Genomic DNA, 17,767 nt, shown 5'->3' on the forward strand with positions numbered 1-17,767 from the left:
GAGCATACCAGCATCTAGCTGCCAACATGCACGCGACTCCCTTTCCTCACACTCTGTGGTCCATGGCTAGCCAGACAAAACCAAGAAAGACTGGGAGACCCCAGTTACTGTGTGGTTGAACCAGCCCCAGGCAGCTAGCCCTGCAGCACACTGCTCTACCGCCTGCTAAAGAAAATAATTTCCCTGCAGCATTCATTATCGTCCCATGGATATGGTAACTGACCCCAAGATTAAAGATGATTAAACATGCTAATGTTTTTTCACATAAAAGTAGGCACTTACTTACGCCCCTTACAACAGAGAAAGGAAAATTTATCAGAACGAGGTGGGTTTTTTAAGTTACTTACAGGAAATTTTATTTTTCAGAAACAGATTACATTTTTTCTGCAAGAAGCTTCTGAAACCAGACACCCAACTGCAGACCAAAAATTACCAGCCCTAGTTACACACAAAGCATCAGGTTAGTAACAAACAAGTCACTCAGTCAGTTGCACCATTAAGAAAATACAAGCTATTTTTACACGGTTCCTAAATTAACCTGTGTTAGTTGTAAAGCACATTACCATACGTGCTAAGACCTGGAGCTAAGGTTTTCCAGCTAGCAGATTCACAGCACTGGTGTCTTTGTAATCAGGAGTAATGTGTCTTTTCATCAGAGCAAGATCCAAGGAAGCAGCACTTAAAAAGTTAAGGTGCATCCGGGCCATTTCCCCCATTTCATCCAATTCTTACTTCCTTGATCATTAGTGAAGAACCAGAATTGTTACTTGTGAAAAACTGAGGATATGCAACAAAACATGGCAGCACAAGGGTCAGTTTGGAAAGAAATGTCACTATTGGAAAGAAGCGACATTAGAAGTCACCACTCCTCCTCTGTTAGGCTCAATAGTTAAACAAATAATGATGCCTCCAGCACGCTTAAACCCTGTTCATACTCTCAGTCCCGAGCCATAAAAATAATCTCTGCAATTCAAAGCCAGTAAAACCCCACAATGAACAAGTCTGTTTTCTTTTCTGAATGTTATGTGGAAGTAGGAGTCCAGGTCATCCCTCCCTCTGTCCCTCTGCCTCTCCTCCCTTGCTGAAACAGCAGGAATAAACACACAGGTGGTGTTATTTCCAACTGCGGTGTCTGACAAAAACCCTGCTGTCCTACCACCTCTCAAATGCAAGACGGTACTCGGCAGTCCTGCTGGTGACCTGGGCATGTGCCTCGAAAGCTGCAGCCTTCCCCGCTCATACAGAGATCGTGACCTGCCATGGGAATGCTTTGGCATATTCCCACGCTGCTGGCGGAGGACTGCCCAGCCTGCTGCTGTGACTGAGCACAAGGCGAGCGGACTCTTTTCGTGCCAAGAACAAGGCTCCCGACAGAGGCTCACCTGGCATTTGCTCCAACACAGTTACAGCATCTTCATTTCAGGTGTTTTGTTTTCCTTCCCACTACACAGGTTAACAGCTGAGAGAAGCAGTTGTCAAAAAGCTGGCTCTAGTAAGGTAACCAGACGTGTAACTTACCAAAGACCAGCTTCTGGAAGGTAAGCATTGGTGCTTAACCACCTCAGGGAGTAAAAAGCAAGTGTGAAGAGCTCTTCTGCTTCTCTCTGGCTCAGGCAGAAACAAATACCCATCTAGAGTAGGCTGCATCTGTTCTGCAGCTTCCTACGATCTAGCCTGAATGCTGTCACAGTCCCATGACAAAGGACATCGTTACTCATTGAGCGTGTGTGAGCGCAGACCCCATCAAGCTCCAAAATCTACTAACAGCCATTTTGGATACCAAAAAAATATCCCACCGCCAACGCCACCTAAGCATGCCCATGATGAATATACATGTCCTTTTTCACACATTCATGCATTGGTAACATCTACTGCAGAGCTCTGTCCTGTTATCAAAGCAGCAGTGTTAGTCATTGCAGTAGGGTTAGTTTATACAGGATTCTGTTTTATATAATTAATGGAGGTGAAACTTACTGGCATATCTCGGCTGCAGCCCCATGCAAGCAAGCAGAAAGCAAAAATATTTAAAATGGAAGAGAGGAACTGGCTAGCAGGCAGCTACACTCACCCTTTTGTACAGCCTATGGTCCACCAGTGGGCTTCAGATTGCAAAACAATACCAAAGAGCTATTAGCACACACATGGTAATAACCGTACCTTACCAAGAGCTTCACTTCAGGGAGGAGGAGACAACACTTCTGCTTGCCTGGAGAGAAAGAACCCTTCCCACTCCTGCCTACTGGACTCCTCCTCCTTACCAGGGAAGAGTAGTCCTGTGCTTAGGTGTTTTAGGGCAGGAAGTAACAAGCAAGTAAAACAAACCCCACACTGTCATCCCCGTGGCATTTCTAGCTGCATCCTGCTTCCCCTTGCAGCCATTGTCTGTCTTTACCTCATTGCAAATGCTACTCCGTAAAAACCACTGCAGATCATAATCGCAGCCTAGCAATGGTGTCAATAGCTCTCAGAAGAATAACATTTTCCTAAGAATCAGAGAAAATAGGAAACAGGAGGTTGCCTTCCCAGTGAAAGCTGACTGTACGGACCATATACGGATTCAGCTCTGAAACCCAAACCCACTTCAGAGCTCCTGGACTTCCTTGCAGCTCTAGATGTGCTGTATCTGGGGGTCACTAAGCAGGTGGAGCCTTTCCAAAACCATTAAATTGCAAACCCTTGATCCTGCCTCATACAGGACAGCGTGCCAGGAGGCAGCTCAGCTCCCCGTGGGTGTAACGGCAAGTTGTGGTTGACAGTTAGCCAAGCGCCAGCCAACAGGTTCAGGCACCACAGGAAGATGGGCAAAGCTCTCCTGGGAGGCCAGGAAGTTTCTGTTTCTCATTCTGAACAAACAACACTTCTGTGACAAGTCATGTTGATACCATGTTATGGCTGATGCATGTTTTTCACCAGATTTTTGATAACATGACAATAGATGGATAAATAAGTTTGTGGGTTTTTTTTTTCCAAAGTCAAAAGGAAGCGATACATGTCTGACCATCGGAATGACTGCTGCTGATGAATGACCACTTTTGTTTCCATGACACCTGATAATATCCAGCTACCAGAGCTCCAGTATCTTCTCTAAGAATACATTAAACTGGAACTTCCCATTTCTTTTCCGATTTTCATCAACGTCTACACATCCATTGCTGAGAGAGCTCCAACTGCAGAACCTTGCTCATTAACTCTTAAAACATCTGAAAAACCATCTGAGCAGGCAACAAGCCTAAGTTCAGGGGGTCCGAAAACACACGACCAACATGCCTATGCACCCTAGATCCTCAACCAGACAGGAATCATGTTTGCACTACCAAACCTTTGTGCCAAAAAGCTAATAAGCAAAACAGGGCAAGACGACCATTTAAGTGGTTCTGAATGCTAGCAGAGAAAGAGTTCTCATAATTGGCTTAAAATAGACTAATTTAAAGTAGGAAAAAACACAACCAGCTAGAGGGTTGCCAGAGGAAAGCCTGAGTAAATTGTGCCTAAAGGCTACAGAATAAGCTCTTACTAAGAGGCATTTATTGGCCCAGCAACAGAATCTGCTTGTGAACAAAACCCCAGGTTAAACAGTTCTATCACTTAAGGCTGAATTTCTGAACTTTAAGAATTTACTGCCTTTTCACTTAACTCACTATCCTTACAACAGACTGCAAGTGGCTTTTACACCCTCCTCCCCATCTCTGTCTATCAGCTGACAGAAATCTGCTACAACATCCTGTTTCTTTGATGTTCCTGTGCATGCTCTTTTTTCCTCACTCCCTCAGATTTTCTAAAAATATCTTCATTTCTATCCCTTGTACTGACGAGGCACTGTGTGGTTTTATAAGTGGCTCCATCATACCATTTTATGCTACAAAGCATTAAATAACATTAGATGCTAGTTGTTATGGCTTGCTTCTGGATGTTCAGGAGCTTGGATGGCTGAAGTGTTTCTTTACGGAACCTGGGGCCGCCTTATTTGCTTGTTTATAGCAGCAGTGTGCTAATTTTGAGCATTTCAAGAGGATTCCATGATGAGATTCCAACAAGCAGTACTCCTGAAACAGTGTGTGGGGCTGTTAGCCTAAGTACATCATCACCTGTATCCCATGTGAGCATTGCACAGGACGCACGGTAGACTGAATGGACATAATTAGGAGGCTTATACAAAGGTAGATTTAAACTTACTTAACATGTATGTTTTATTACTCTATCCTTAGAAAGAGGTAAGCAAGGAAAGTCAAGCAGTGAGGAATAAACATAATTATTAAGACACAGAAAATTCAGAAAGCTTGAAGAAGAGCAGATGAGAAGGAAGCAATTCCCTCATCTTCCCCCCGGTATCCCGGTGCACGTGCAGCACAACTATGGATGAATTCCCAAGTAACCACAACCGCTAACAAAGTGCCTATGGACGCAGACAGGACTGCACTGTTGCAGAAAGTCAAGTACTGCACAGTGTGACAAGCCAGAGAGAAGCTACTGACAATGGATCCCCCTGCCCTGCTTCTTTGTTTTTATTTCTTGTCTATAAACACCCAAGACCTGATCTCCCAGAGATGCACAGCACTGACCGTGCTGCTGAAAAGAGAGAAGACTGATGAAGGAAAGGGAAGGGTCCTGCCTGCAAACCTCAGCGATGCAAACGAGTAGGATCTCACTCTGCAAAGGAAACAGGAGATGCTGAGAAAGAGGAAGGCAATGAACTGAAAGCAAGGAAAACTGCTGGAATCACAGGCAATTTAAGCCCTGGAGAGTCCTGACAGCTGGAGACTTAACTGAGCATGGCTGAAGCGCATGGCACATCCTAGACACTGATGAGAAACTCAGGGATACAGCTAGTTGTGAGATATTCTCTGGGCTCGTGAGAGTCAGCTGTTAAGAGCCGTGGGCATGCTGACCCAAAGCCTCCAGGGATGTAAACGGGCACGTGGCTTCCCCAGGGACTGCCCGACAAACACCGTGAAACAAACCTCCTCTTCACATGCCCTGCCGAGAGCAAGAAGCCACTTGTGCTTCTTCATGAACAACTGTGGCTGTTTCAAGTGCATTTGGAATTGGCCTGGAAACTATAAAGCCCTCTTTCTTGTCTCCACATGTGTTATTCCCGATTGAACCTGCAGGTAAGACGTCCCTCCACAACATGAGCCACACTGACCTCCTGCAAACTGCAGCTTTGAAATCCTACGAAAAGGACTGAGTCTATTTCTAAAATAAAATTTATCACGTGCCTCTGCCTCTCAGAGCTCTCCTTGCTCAAACATCACTGGGCTGAACTAGACATGCTTCAAAATGCATCAGGTTTGACCAGCCCCCGAGTGGATGAAATGCATGTGTGGTGAGAATGGAGGGAGCAGAGCCAGAAACATCTGAATTCACTTTTGTCTAGGCAAAGTTCCAGTTTGCAACCTGATCATATATGGGACCCTTTTCAATGAAAATCAAAACCAGTGCCCTGCGTGTAGCAGAGTGCTGGTACGGTAGCGCTCGCTGCCACACGTAAGCACTGTGGCAAGCCTGCGCAGGTTCCCACGCTGGTAGGGAACAATTCATCTTCATGTCTGTGTCTGTACTCCCAGCTTACTGACATGTGTGGAGTGGCTGATGTGAACTAACTTGTCTACTGCTCTGCTGGCACATTCCACTCATCTACATTAAAAAGAACCCGTATTTGATGAGAGTTTACCAAATGATCCTGTGACCAAACTAAAGGCATTTCCAGCGTACACCAGATGCTGTCACATTTTGCGCATTCCCACATACCACGAATGCTTTGTGCAGCACTTACAAGCTGTAGCTATGATTCGTTAAGTTTTTTTCCAGACTTCAAGTCCAACTTTTGTAGTCATGTGCCTTGCTTTGCTCAAAGTTTCCTTATTCTGTGTTTGCCCAACACAACCTGGGCTGCTTTACCATATCAGCAATGAAGCTGAATGTGATTCTCTTTCAGTAACAGTCCTAAGTTAGAGATTTCATTTTTGTCAGTGTATCCTGGAAGCAGCTGGGCTTCGTTGATTGATTACAAGATCTGTAGTGAGCTGATTCTAAGATCCTTTATATTGCACTCATTGCTGACACACTTGAATACTGTTGCATTGCTCTAATGAAGGGCAGATACCAAAAGATAGTGTCATACCTGTGGCGGCAGCGTCGTAAAAACCGCATAATCTTGCGAGCAGCTTGATCCTGCTTCTTGGTAAGCAGACTGCTTCTAAACACAAAAAACCCCAACACTGAGGTGTAGGCAAAACTGGGGAGAATAATACTAAATGCAAGAATTATTATCCTACGAAACACTGGTCTTTTCCCACTGGCCTTTGTCTGTAAATTACAGCACAGCCCTGGTGACTGTAAAAACAATATATGAAGATTCCTGGTAGAATCTGACATCCCACCAGCTCACCTGAGTTTCTGTTGTACAATGGTGGCTGCCCGACGGTTTTGCCTCCTCTTCCCACATTCTTTGTAGCTGCGATAGTACTGCTGGATCAGCATCGCGGCTCGTCGGCTCTGCTGGAATTTTTTCTGCTCATAGTAACTTCGGAATTTGCTCTGGATGAGAATGGCAGCTTGCGTCATCTTTTTATAAAGTGCATACTAGAAGAGAAACAAAGAGAAGCTGAGGCGGTCCAATAAAACCAGCAAGAAGCAGGTTCCTACAGTGAAAGACACTTGTGCCACTAAGACGTGATGAGAAGCAAATGAGTATCTACTCACTGATTGGGAACTGCATGAGAGAAGGGTGACAGCAAACTGCAACAACTGTGAGACCAGCTGCAGAACCCAGTTGGCATCAAGAAAGCAACTACCTGTTTTGCTGCCTGTGGAACAGTCTGAGGGGATTTGTAGAATCATAGAGTGGTTTGGGTTGGAAGGGACCTTTTAAAGGTCATCTAGTCCTCCCCCGCCATAAGCACGGACATCTTCAGCAAGCTCAGGTTGCTCAGAGCCCCGTCCAGCCTGACCTTGAATGTTTCCAGGGACTGGGCATCTACCACCTCTCTGAGCAACCTGTGCCAGTGTCTCACCACCCTCATTCTAAAAAACTTCTTCCTTACATCTAATCTAAATCTACCCCCTTCTAATTTAAAACCCCCTGGCCTACTGCAACAGGTCCTGCTAAAAACTTTGTCCCCATCTTTCTTATAACCCCCTTTAGGCACTGGCAGGTGCTGTAAGGTCTCCCCGAATCCTTCTCTTCTCCAGGCTGAACAACCCCAAACTCTCACAGCCTGTCCTCATAGGAGAGATGCTTCAGCCCTCTAAGTATTTCTTTAATATCTAGCTAGCAGACTCTACATATACATGCCAATGACCAGATCCAGCTGTACTGTACTTATGAACAACTTTGGATCAACTGGAGCTGATCCTGAGCTGTTTTTACACTGCTCCATATTTGTACTGCCGTGGGTCTGTGTTAGAGATAACCCACCTGACTACACTTAGAGGAATTGTCTGTTTCCCTTGCATATAGAAATTTCATTACAAACTTCAGGATTGCTTATTTCTCTGCAGCAAAATATGCCCAACCAAGTGCTTGTAAGGATAAACCAGTGAGTGCATAAGAGAAGATTAAGTGACCACTCCAAAACGCTAACAAATTAACTAAAACCAGAATACAATTTTTTGTGTCTTCATTTAAAAATATCTGTTAAACAAATTGCTTTACTAAGAACTAAATTTGCTGGTGACAAGCGTGTGGATATACCTTCTTAGGACAATTAACTCTTAAACAGCTCATTTCTTGTTTCTATGCCATAGCACAATATTACAAAAGTTTTGATTGCTCATGTATCTATTTAAAACCAAGCATTTAAAATGGAATAACACACAATTCTAATTTAAAAAAAAACAGAACCAAACCCCCAAACCCACAACAGTTAATTAAGCAAGTCTAATACTGAGCCTGTCACAGGCAAAACTAAATCTCGTTAGAGGTTTGTAACAAGCATCCACTGAACTTGCACATTTGCATGAGCAGTCACACACATCCAAAATTCCCTCTAGCACTTTACTATTTCTAGCCCCATGATTCCAAATAAAGCAGGCACAAATGCTTAAAAAGAAAATCTTCTTTATTCTACATCCTTTTCCTTTTAAAGCACACAAGTAGATGGCCGCTTAGCAGAAATCATATGCATTCATACGTATTTTTAAAAGTCCTTTATAAGACGGAGATGTAGAATAATGTATAGATGATGCATCATACCTCTGAACTAACACTACAGCAGAGGTTTTCAGTGTTTATCGATCTTATTTTGAAAGTTCTTACACTTTCAAAACTTATGTGTCTTTGTTCCTGGATATTTTATCAGCTATGACTTTGCTCACTTTATCAGACAGATGAAATGCAGAAACAGCAGCACTGTGCCCTGTACTGGGTAATGGCCTAACACATCTCAATGGAGTTTACTGTCTACTGGGGAAAAAACCCTGAAAAGCAAACAAACACTCCCACCCCCACCCATCACCCCAAAGCAAAAAACCCTCCAGTATCATCACAGACCACCATTTACCAAATTTCACTTTTTGGAATTGAAGCAGTCATTAGGTGCAGTTATATTTTGCCATTATTAATTTCCATTGTTTTGTTTTGTTTTCAACATTTTTAATTAAACAGACCAGATTGTGGTTTTCAATTAGCTATTTTAAGTTTAAGTCCACTCAGGGCTGGTCATGGTTTTCCTTCAAATTTTTAGCCCAGATGGGACTTCTGTGGCTGAGTTACAAACCCCTGAACAGAAGGGTTCAAATATGAAACCGTGATGTGAGCTATGACTGTTCAAATCTAGTCATAAACCTGCGCTGATCTCAGCAATACGGCAATGCAACAGAGGAATAAGGCATGTGAAAGGGAAAACAGCAGTCACTGGATAGACTAGACCCCCAGTGTCTTTGCATTCAACTCTAAGACCCACTTAGCTGATTCGCTGCTCTCTCTCCTCTTTTTCCCTCCAGCTGGGAAGAGGGTAAACGGAGAAGCCCCCTACCCTCCACGAAGTGCCAAGCCTCAGCTAGTACAGCGGCCCCAGAAAGCTCAGCTTGCTTGTGCTGATAGAACAAGTACTCTGACCGATACACAACCACAGTGGCAGGAGGAAGCTGTGGATGGAAAATCACCCTGAGGACACATTCTCTCCAGGAAGAGCATGCCTTGCCTCCTGGGCAGCTCTGAGAAAAGCTCAGCTGATTCTAGTATCTGATGAGAGCAAGATGTGGCACAGCTGGGAAACCCATCTTTACAGTAGAAAATTATTGGCTGTGAACAATTTAAGACCAGCATCAACAGCCATGCCTCCAGCATGAGAGGCAACATACATCAGGTAGTGGTCTTAGGAATTCAGGGCACAGGTATTTCAAAGATGAATGTTCAGAATACTTTGGTAGGCAGAATGCAGAGGATGTTGGCTGCATCGGTGGGATAAATGTTCTGTAACAGCAACAAGGGAAAGCTTGTCCTCTGGAAACTGGCTTCAAACCTTCCCCGCACCTTAGCCCATCACTGCTTATGAGTACCTGTAGAGGGAGGAGACTTTTCTTTTTCCCTTTTTTTTTTTTTTTTGCATTTTTTTTTTTGCATTTTTGTATTTAATTGTACTACTACGTTGATACGTTGTAGCACAGCAGCCCCTACATATCTCCCGTAAGGTTTGGTTTGCCAGTGACTTCTCAACCACAGGTATTTATTAGAGGACACTATTAAAACATTTCTTTAAATGCCAGGTTCTCCTGGTTTATATTGAACATGAAAGTTAGTGACCCACGGGGAACTGTTTCCAAAATAGTGTTTGTATTTGTATTACCTTCAAGGCTATCCAAGTAAGCTTAGGGAGAAACAGAAAAATACACAGTTAATGTTAGTTCTGCAAATAAAGAATGAAAAAAATAAAAACCCCAAACTATCTTCTTTCAAAAAGAAGTGATTCCAGGATCCAAGACAAAGCAGTTTGTCAAGCAGTTTTTGAAAGGAATTAAGCTTCTCTATTACAGGAAGCATCACTCCAGAATAACAGCCATGTGACAGGTTGAATGTGAATCAAGATGCAGTCACCTAACACTAGAAAGGCTTCCCAAATAAATGTTTTCGAAGGTTGTAAAAGAGCACAGGCATCTTGCCTTTCACTTTACGTAAACACGCCGCCAGGTATCAGACAGCTGGAGTCTAGCTGGGCATACTGAAAAGAGGGATGTGGGCTCTAGTCCCCACAGCAAAACCCAACCAAAAACCAACGAGGAAAAAGCAAGAGTATCTTCTTTTTCTGGGGTTGAGAACTCAGCCTAAAAGCACGTCTCCAGCTAGAGTCTGGAGAGCAGTCTCAGTCCTGGAACAACTCGCATCAAGTTAAAACACGTGACTTCCCATAGTTTAAAAGTTTAGTATGTGCAAAATAAAACAACTTATTTTTCATCTTCGCCTTTATCAACGGCAAAACCAACTTCAATTTCACAATGAAATTTGGCAAGCAACTAGTCAGAGAATAGTCTCACCAGGCTACAGCATGCACAAAGGCCAATATGGAATGCATCATTGCCCTCTATCTCATAGCAAAAATGCAGGTATCATCACAAACAAAATCCTCTCAAGGATTCCCTCCAAAATTAAGATTCAGGACATGAATTTTCTTCCCTTTTCAATTTTGCCTGAGCAGGGTATTTCATGACTGCATGCTGAAAAGCATACAAGAGGAACAGTGGGGTAATTCCCATCACAAAGGGCTGTGTTCATGGCACTTACGTGTGCTGCATAAAATTTCACTTCCTTGATTACCTGTTTGTATTTTCGGTAGCAACGCTGAATAACAGCGGCAGCCACCTCTTGCTGTTCCCGGAGAGGACGACCCTACACAGAAGGAAGAGGCAGTAAGTAGTCAGAGTACACCAAACACAAGACAGATGATAAGTGGCTCACAGCAGCTTGCAGGGCACCTGCTTCTAGATCTCTCCTATCAGCGTGACCTGCTCCGATTCAGGTCTAGGCACTTCTTGTTTCTACTGTCAGTTCATGTAAGGGACCAACCCTCAAAATTGATCTTTACACCAAGCAGGCAACCAACCAGAACCGCTGGGGTATATTTTGAGGATATGCTTTATGAATGCTGTTCCAGCATGGAAGGCATGCTATGGCACAGCATGCTCTCTCCAGTATGGCAGCTGCTGGGTAAACTTTAACAAGGAAATGCTAGAAACATTGAAAAGGTTATGAGAGAAATGGTATTTTTGTCCTGGGAGAGGGTATTATCCACACTTTGGTTTGTAAGAAATTATACTACTCTTTCACCCCTAACAAGGAAGACATTGGACATTTTGGCCACGTACCTTGTATTTCCTGAACACTGTCTGGACGAGTTTGGCAGCTTCATAGAGTTCTCTCTGCTCATGATCAGACAGAGTTAACTGTGCAAACTCATTTTCTACCTTCTCGCTGGTGGATGCACTCAGAAATTCAGACCAATCTGCTGCTGAGGGAAGGCTGGGTTTCTCAAAACCTATTTCACTGATTGGTGAGCCTGCAGGGCTCAAGCTGGTGTTCGAAGAAGGGGTCAGGGGTTCACTATACAGATTTCTGAAATACCAATCACAGTAGGAATTATTGGCTCACAAAGCACCTGGGCTGGCATCACAGATAAAGACTACAACATTTCTGAGTTCAAGGCAGGCGCCCAAGCTCCCCTCCCTCCCTCCCTCCACGCAGCATCCCACATTCCTGAGCCTGCCTGTAGTAGTGCACCGCACAGACTTGGCGCTGGAAGAAAAGTCAGACCCTGCGGCCACTTTCCCCTCCTGCTGCATGCACTCCCATTCTTCCATGAATCTGTAGCTGTGCTGGCAACGATACGTTTGACCATGAGAGTGTGGCTGGGCTTAGAACACCAGCCTTGAGTCCCACTGAGAAACAGCATCTGCAGCCTAAAGAAATCGGTACATGCTGCACAGCCTTCAGACTACTCAGAAACCCAGAGCATCTTCACAGCTCTTACTGACCTTATCTGTGCAGCACTCGGCAGATGATCGACATCAGCAAGGTAACTGGCCAGCCAGCTCATCGTGGTGCTCATGGCAGCACTGTCCGTCCTCTCCACCAGTGGTGACTCCATTGGCACAAAATTCTCCCGCTTGATCCTGTCAGGCGTAGCTTCAATAATGTGCTCTGCAAGTGTCATCATGTTCACCTGGGAAGGAGGAGAGGAGAACAAACTTTTGCTGCCTGGTATCAGGAGCCTTGTGCTTGCATGCTACAGCCCAGCTTTAGACAGACTGCCCCATTTTCCCTAAACTTGTGGTAGCTGGAGCCTGCTGTTTGTCTCAGCATGGGAGACAAATTCATTAACCAAAGCTCATTTGCTTTTCTGTCTCTTCTGACAAAGCACTGCAGGGTTTCATATTCCCCAGACCTCTTTTTTGTTGAGTGTATGGGGAGCCCAAGAGATCTGGTGAAAGGTTTATGTCATTGGGCGTTTGCTGCACGCTACTGACAGTGGTCACTACTATCTTGTTTCTAAAGGAAAAATGATCTTGCCACTCTTTGCCAAGAAGTGCAGTAGAGCATGACATGACAATAATGGCACATCAAGAGATGTTAAAATCCTTGGGATCACAAGTTTGTCAGGAATCCTTCTGAACCACATCCCCCTGCCCACCAAGGTTCAGAAGACTTTTTAATACAGAGGTCAGAAAACAGTTCTTGTTTTACAAAGATCTGCTTCATCTGCGTCACGCCAGCAAGATGAGATGTTTAGAGGTGCGAAGGCAGTGCATGTAGGCTGCCCTCCCGTTACTCTCTGTGCTCAGAAGACCAAACACAGTATCTTTCAGCCAGTGACTATTTCTCATTGGTCTGCCCTGCTTCTGCTATTTCCTCTATTCCACAGCTGGCGGGATCTTTCCTTCCCCAAAGCCACTGTTTCTCCCCTTCTCCACGCTCATCTCCTTGCCCTGCAAAGTGCAGTGGCTTGGCCCGCAATGACAGCACTGCCTCTCTCAGGTCGCGCTGCCTCTGCAGGGACTGCTTCCCAGCTCCCGAAGGACTGTGGGGCCACCTCATTCGCCTCATTTACTGACGTGACCAGGAGGCTCTGCTTTTTCCTTTTAAAATTGCAAATTTTATGCATTCTGTACACTGTTGAAGCATACACCAGTGCATGACCCTAAATGCTAACCATTAGCCTTTGTGTCTGCGTTGATACCCTTTGAAACCAGAAGAAAACATTCATTGATTGTACGGCCACCTCCTTTCCCAGAGCACAATTCAGCCTCTAAAGGCAGCCACAGAATTTGCTCACAGTCAGGCTCCTCTGTGCAGCCACCATGTTCTCTGAGACTGCTGATCCTGGTGCAATGGGTATGTTTACCTGCAAGTCATCCATGTGGTGTAAGCAGTCCTCATCCCCTGCATTGTCCCTATAGGACAAGAGCTCTGCATCCACCATCTCCCTGTCAGCCATCATCAGCACGTTCATCTGCTCTCGCTGGCGTAGCCGATGGGCTACAGTGTCCTTCCCCAGGGCAGCTCCCTTCTGGCTCCCTGCCACCTGCACTGCAGACACACCAATATAAATGTCTTTTGGGTTCCATTTGACACCTGCTTGGCTGCCAGAGCCTCGGTACCCAGTAACTTCTGGGATGTGCTGGGAGAGCTCCCGGCCATAGTCCCTGATCCCTTCACTGGGGCTGATTGTCTCAGTGGTGGATTGCTTGGAGCTGGAGTTCTGCTTCCTAATGCTTGGCTGTTCCAGGCTCAACGCAGTGGAAAGCAGCTTCTCTTGCCGGGCTTGAAAATATTCAGGGCTCAGCTTATGTTTTTTGGGTGCAGGGTAATCTTTCTGAGTCTCACTACTGTAGTAACTGGAAGGTTCTGATCTTGGTCGTCTCAGCTCTAGAAACAAACAGATCAACGGTCAAAACAAAGTAGGCAACCGGTGTTCACTGTAGGAACTACAATAGCTTCTGCCACAGAGCTGCAGGTGCAAGTTTGGGCCATGCCCTAGGATACCTGACAGTATGTGCAAAGAGAGTAACTATCACCCAGGGAGGATACTACCTCAACCACTCTTAAAATACACACATCTTCCTAAAGCAGGCATTCACTCCTCTTCCCGATGCTTATGCAAGTGCATGGAGCGGGTGACAGAGCCCCCACCAGAAAAGAATTAAGCATGGACAGCAGGGATACAGGTGGCATCTGCTGCCTAGGTGAGCCCCTTGTCCCCAGGTTTTCACATGTCAAATGTCAGCAAAGCAGTGCATGCCCTCAGGGTTATCTTACCTGTGTTTGTACTGGAAATCACAGTGACTCCCTTCTGAGGCTCCTGAGAGGCAATAAGCTCACTGTGCCACTGGGACACCCAGTTCTCTGTGTTGGAGTCTGTGCTCGAGGGGCACTGAATCCTGGGGGTTTGCCCAAGCTGAGTTTGCTCATCTCGCTGCAGCTGCTCCAAGCACTCTGCCAACTTCACGTGGCCCCGAGACCGGGCAATGGCCAGTGGCAGTCTCCCGAGGGAGTCAGGAATAGAGATGGCTCGGCGGTCCCACTTGTACAGCACGACGGCTGCATCCATGTGGCCCAGGGCGCATGCCCACATCTAAAAAAGATGACAATTGACCTACTGAGTGACCTGCCTTCTCCTTTCTTTCTTGCTAACACAGTGGAGTCTGGTCCCCAGCTCATGGAAAAATCTCTCTGATAAGCAAAACCACAACATGCTTGAACTCCAGCAACTGGCTTCTATAGATGTCCTGTCCCAACAAAAGGCCATTACAGAGGATTAGATGCATGTTATTCTCTCCTGTGACAGAGAAACCTCCATCTTCCAAATGAAGCTGACAGTCTGACAGCTTCTTAATTAGCAATAAATGTTTCTTGGGTTTGGATTATTTGGTTTTTTTGGACACTGGCATCACTGCAGAGACAGAACAGCCTCATACACAAAGGAATCTTTGTGATCAGAGATCACAACAGAATCTTTGTGAGATCAAAAATGCGCAGACAGGACCAAAGGTTGGGAACAATAAAACCAATGCTCTGCCATTGTAAATTTGCACTTCTGGTTCCACCTGCTTTGGCTTTTTGCTTGTCTAATTCTCAGTCATGATTCCAATGACTAAGATATCGTAATGACTTTACAACCTCTACAGTCCATTAGTCAAAGAGAGCAACCTGAAAGAAGGCATGGAACCTCCTTTCCCCAGCACAATAGTGGAGACTGGATTCTGGGTACAACTCAAACCAGGGCTACCTGTCCCATTTCCTCATGTTACTCAGTGACGAGCTTCCTCCTGTGTAGCCTCTCTCAACAAAATGCCAGGAAGCTGATAGTGCCATGTCTTACCATTTACACAGCAAGGACACACAAGAAACATCTACTCTTAAGCATGAAAGCCATTAGGAAAATAACACACCAGGAAGAACTCCAGAGGGTCCTCGGACTCTCTCAGAAATTTCAGTCTCTGCTCTTACCAAAGGAGTGCAGGAGAAATGATCCACATTCAAAGGGTCAACTTCCAGCTCCAGATCAATGCTGTCTGCATGTTTGGTGCTGCAGAGGAAACAACAGAACAAATGATGCTCCGTAGCCATGTTAGGATCACTACCTAACTGCACAGTTTTGCCCAGTGCACCATACCACAAAGAAGTGGCCACGCACATGCCCACAACACACATTTACTATGGATGGTGCCCCCACCAGAGACTTTAAGAGCATGATACATCCAGTGATTGGACTCGCTCTCTTCCAGAGACAGGGCCTGTCAGATCAGGGGACAGGAATAAGTTCAGGGATTTGGCTGTTTGTAAGGGACACCCAGAAATCTGAACCAAGCGGAGCTGACATATGTTTCTGCCATGCCTGTACTGACACCCAAGAGTCCAACGGGCTGGGTCTTACCGCCATTTGATGAGGGTCTGGATCAGTGTAGCATAGCCCTGGGCAGCGGCTAGGTGGAGCAGTGTCATTCCTCGGAAAGTCTTTGAATGGATCAAGTGTTTGGACTTTGCCCAGCAAGCACGACTCATCATCTTCTCGCACACCACCACCACGCGGCTCTCAAAGCAGCTGCCCAGTGTCCCAGTCCCAGAAACGCACTGAAACACCACACACATCCCAGTTTAACCACTGAGGGGAGCTGCAACCTGCCCTGAGCAGGCAGCCTTCCACTTTCAGAAGTACTGAGACAGTGGCAAACGTGAGTGAAAGCCAACTGCTGTTAAAAGACACCCACAAGCCAGACTTGTTTAGGAAAAACGATAATCCTTTCCAATCCCCCCAAAACCAAGCTCTGGCAAGAAAGCATAAAGGTGCCATGTCTGGACACAGTGGGGGTCATACCTGCACCTGCGTTCCTCCGTTCCCATTCCCATTGCTCCCGCCTCCTACTCCTTGTTTGTGCTGCTGGGAGCCTGTCATTTCAGCCATTCTCCTCTCCATCTGCTCAAGTCGCTCCAATATTGACATCCTGAACTGGTTATCTAGGTTGGAGAAAGCCAGAATAAGGACATTTCCATAGAATGAAAGCTCAGGTTTTGGCAACCTACTGCAGCAAGCCACTAAGCTATCCTAGAAGTCACACAGAGCTGCTTTGCTTGGCAATGCACAGGGACACTTGCCCCGCAGCATCCTAGCTCTTCAAGTTCCTGCAGCAGCCCTTTGACTGCAATTCCTGAGAACTTCCTTAAGGAAAACAGATAGAAAAATGAAAAATACAGGTGGAAGATGGATCCCTTCCCTTGTGATTCCAGCCGTATCCACACAGTAAAGTACTGGGGTAACGCAATTTCTTTGAAAACACAAGTAAACCCTAAGCAAATACAAGCATTCAGACATCATTTCAACAGGATCATAGCTGTCAAAATACTCTTCCCTTTTAGAGTCAATCCCCCTATTTTACAGGAGTCCTGAATTCAGCTTGACTGGCCTCCTAAAACCATGCCTTGATTCCTCTGCCTCCTTCCATGCTTAGAAAAAGGAGCCTTTAAAGGGCAACTGCCCCAGCAGGCTCCCTTTCCTGGCAAACAGCTTCAGCCAAGTGTCAGAAACAGAACTACCGGAGATCACAGACTACAGGCACTGATAACCCAGTAACATCATTGTGAAAAGCAGTACAACTCTTGAGCCCTGTGGTCTCTGCAGAAGTCTAAAAGCTGTATTAATTACTTTCTCCTCACTGCATTCTAACCTAGCACGATGATACATCTACCAAGGCTTGATTAGCGGAGCAGGGAGATTTAGATACAACCTATCTAAATAGATAGGACAATAAAATAAATAAATAGGACATTGCTAAACCTGACGCTGTAGAAATCAACTCAAGCAATCTTGTGTTTTGGGCCAGTCAGTGCAGCTCAAACTGTGGCTGCAAACACGGAGGGCTCCTGTCTCGTGACCCATGAGGGAGAAGCTTTGTGTAGCTCATGTGAAGCTGGGCCGGGTAATTTTGTGGATAGGCAACATTTAATGAATCTTGCTATCACGCTAACAGTGTGCATAATAAACTGTGGGGAAAAGGACAACTGTCATACTGCTTGGTTTTATGCATCTGTGGAGATGACGTGTTGGTGCAGAGCACTGATAAGCTTAGAAGAAAGTGCACTGACAGCAATACGAATATGCGCATTGAAATGAACAAACTCTGATCAAGTTTTGAAAGAGAAAGTCTTCTCCAAGTGGTTACACGCAAAGTCCTCCCTGGATGGTTGCAGGAGTGCTTGTATACTACACTCTGCAAGGCACAACTCTCACTACAGGGTATTAGAGATACAGATCTCTGCTGCGCCACGCTGAAGACCATC

At 45.5% G+C, this 17,767-nt stretch overlaps 1 protein-coding gene across 19 annotated transcripts in view; it reads right to left on the minus strand.

Annotated features, from left to right (window-relative positions):
* CAMTA1 (calmodulin binding transcription activator 1) overlaps nt 1–17,767 on the minus strand; it is a 323,364-nt gene that overhangs the window by 10,870 nt on the left and 294,727 nt on the right. For 13 of the 19 annotated variants that reach the window (XM_037379718.1, XM_037379720.1, XM_037379730.1 and 10 more), the window contains 11 exons: nt 16,308–16,447; nt 15,867–16,063; nt 15,440–15,518; nt 14,249–14,564; nt 13,335–13,858; nt 11,968–12,155; nt 11,302–11,548; nt 10,754–10,825; nt 9,789–9,809; nt 6,389–6,582; nt 6,122–6,196 (listed from right to left, as the gene is read on the minus strand). In XM_037379718.1, the coding sequence (XP_037235615.1) occupies nt 6,122–6,196; nt 6,389–6,582; nt 9,789–9,809; nt 10,754–10,825; nt 11,302–11,548; nt 11,968–12,155; nt 13,335–13,858; nt 14,249–14,564; nt 15,440–15,518; nt 15,867–16,063; nt 16,308–16,447 (2,053 nt within the window). Of the gene's footprint in view, nt 1–2,068; nt 2,100–6,121; nt 6,197–6,388; nt 6,583–9,788; nt 9,810–10,753; nt 10,826–11,301; nt 11,549–11,967; nt 12,156–13,334; nt 13,859–14,248; nt 14,565–15,439; nt 15,519–15,866; nt 16,064–16,307; nt 16,448–17,767 lie in introns of all 19 variants that reach the window. The other 6 variants (XM_037379737.1, XM_037379719.1, XM_037379725.1 and 3 more) reach the window with 4 other exon arrangements.

This window comes from Falco rusticolus, chromosome 3 (genome assembly GCF_015220075.1).
Source record: "Falco rusticolus isolate bFalRus1 chromosome 3, bFalRus1.pri, whole genome shotgun sequence".
NCBI lineage: Eukaryota > Metazoa > Chordata > Aves > Falconiformes > Falconidae > Falco > Falco rusticolus.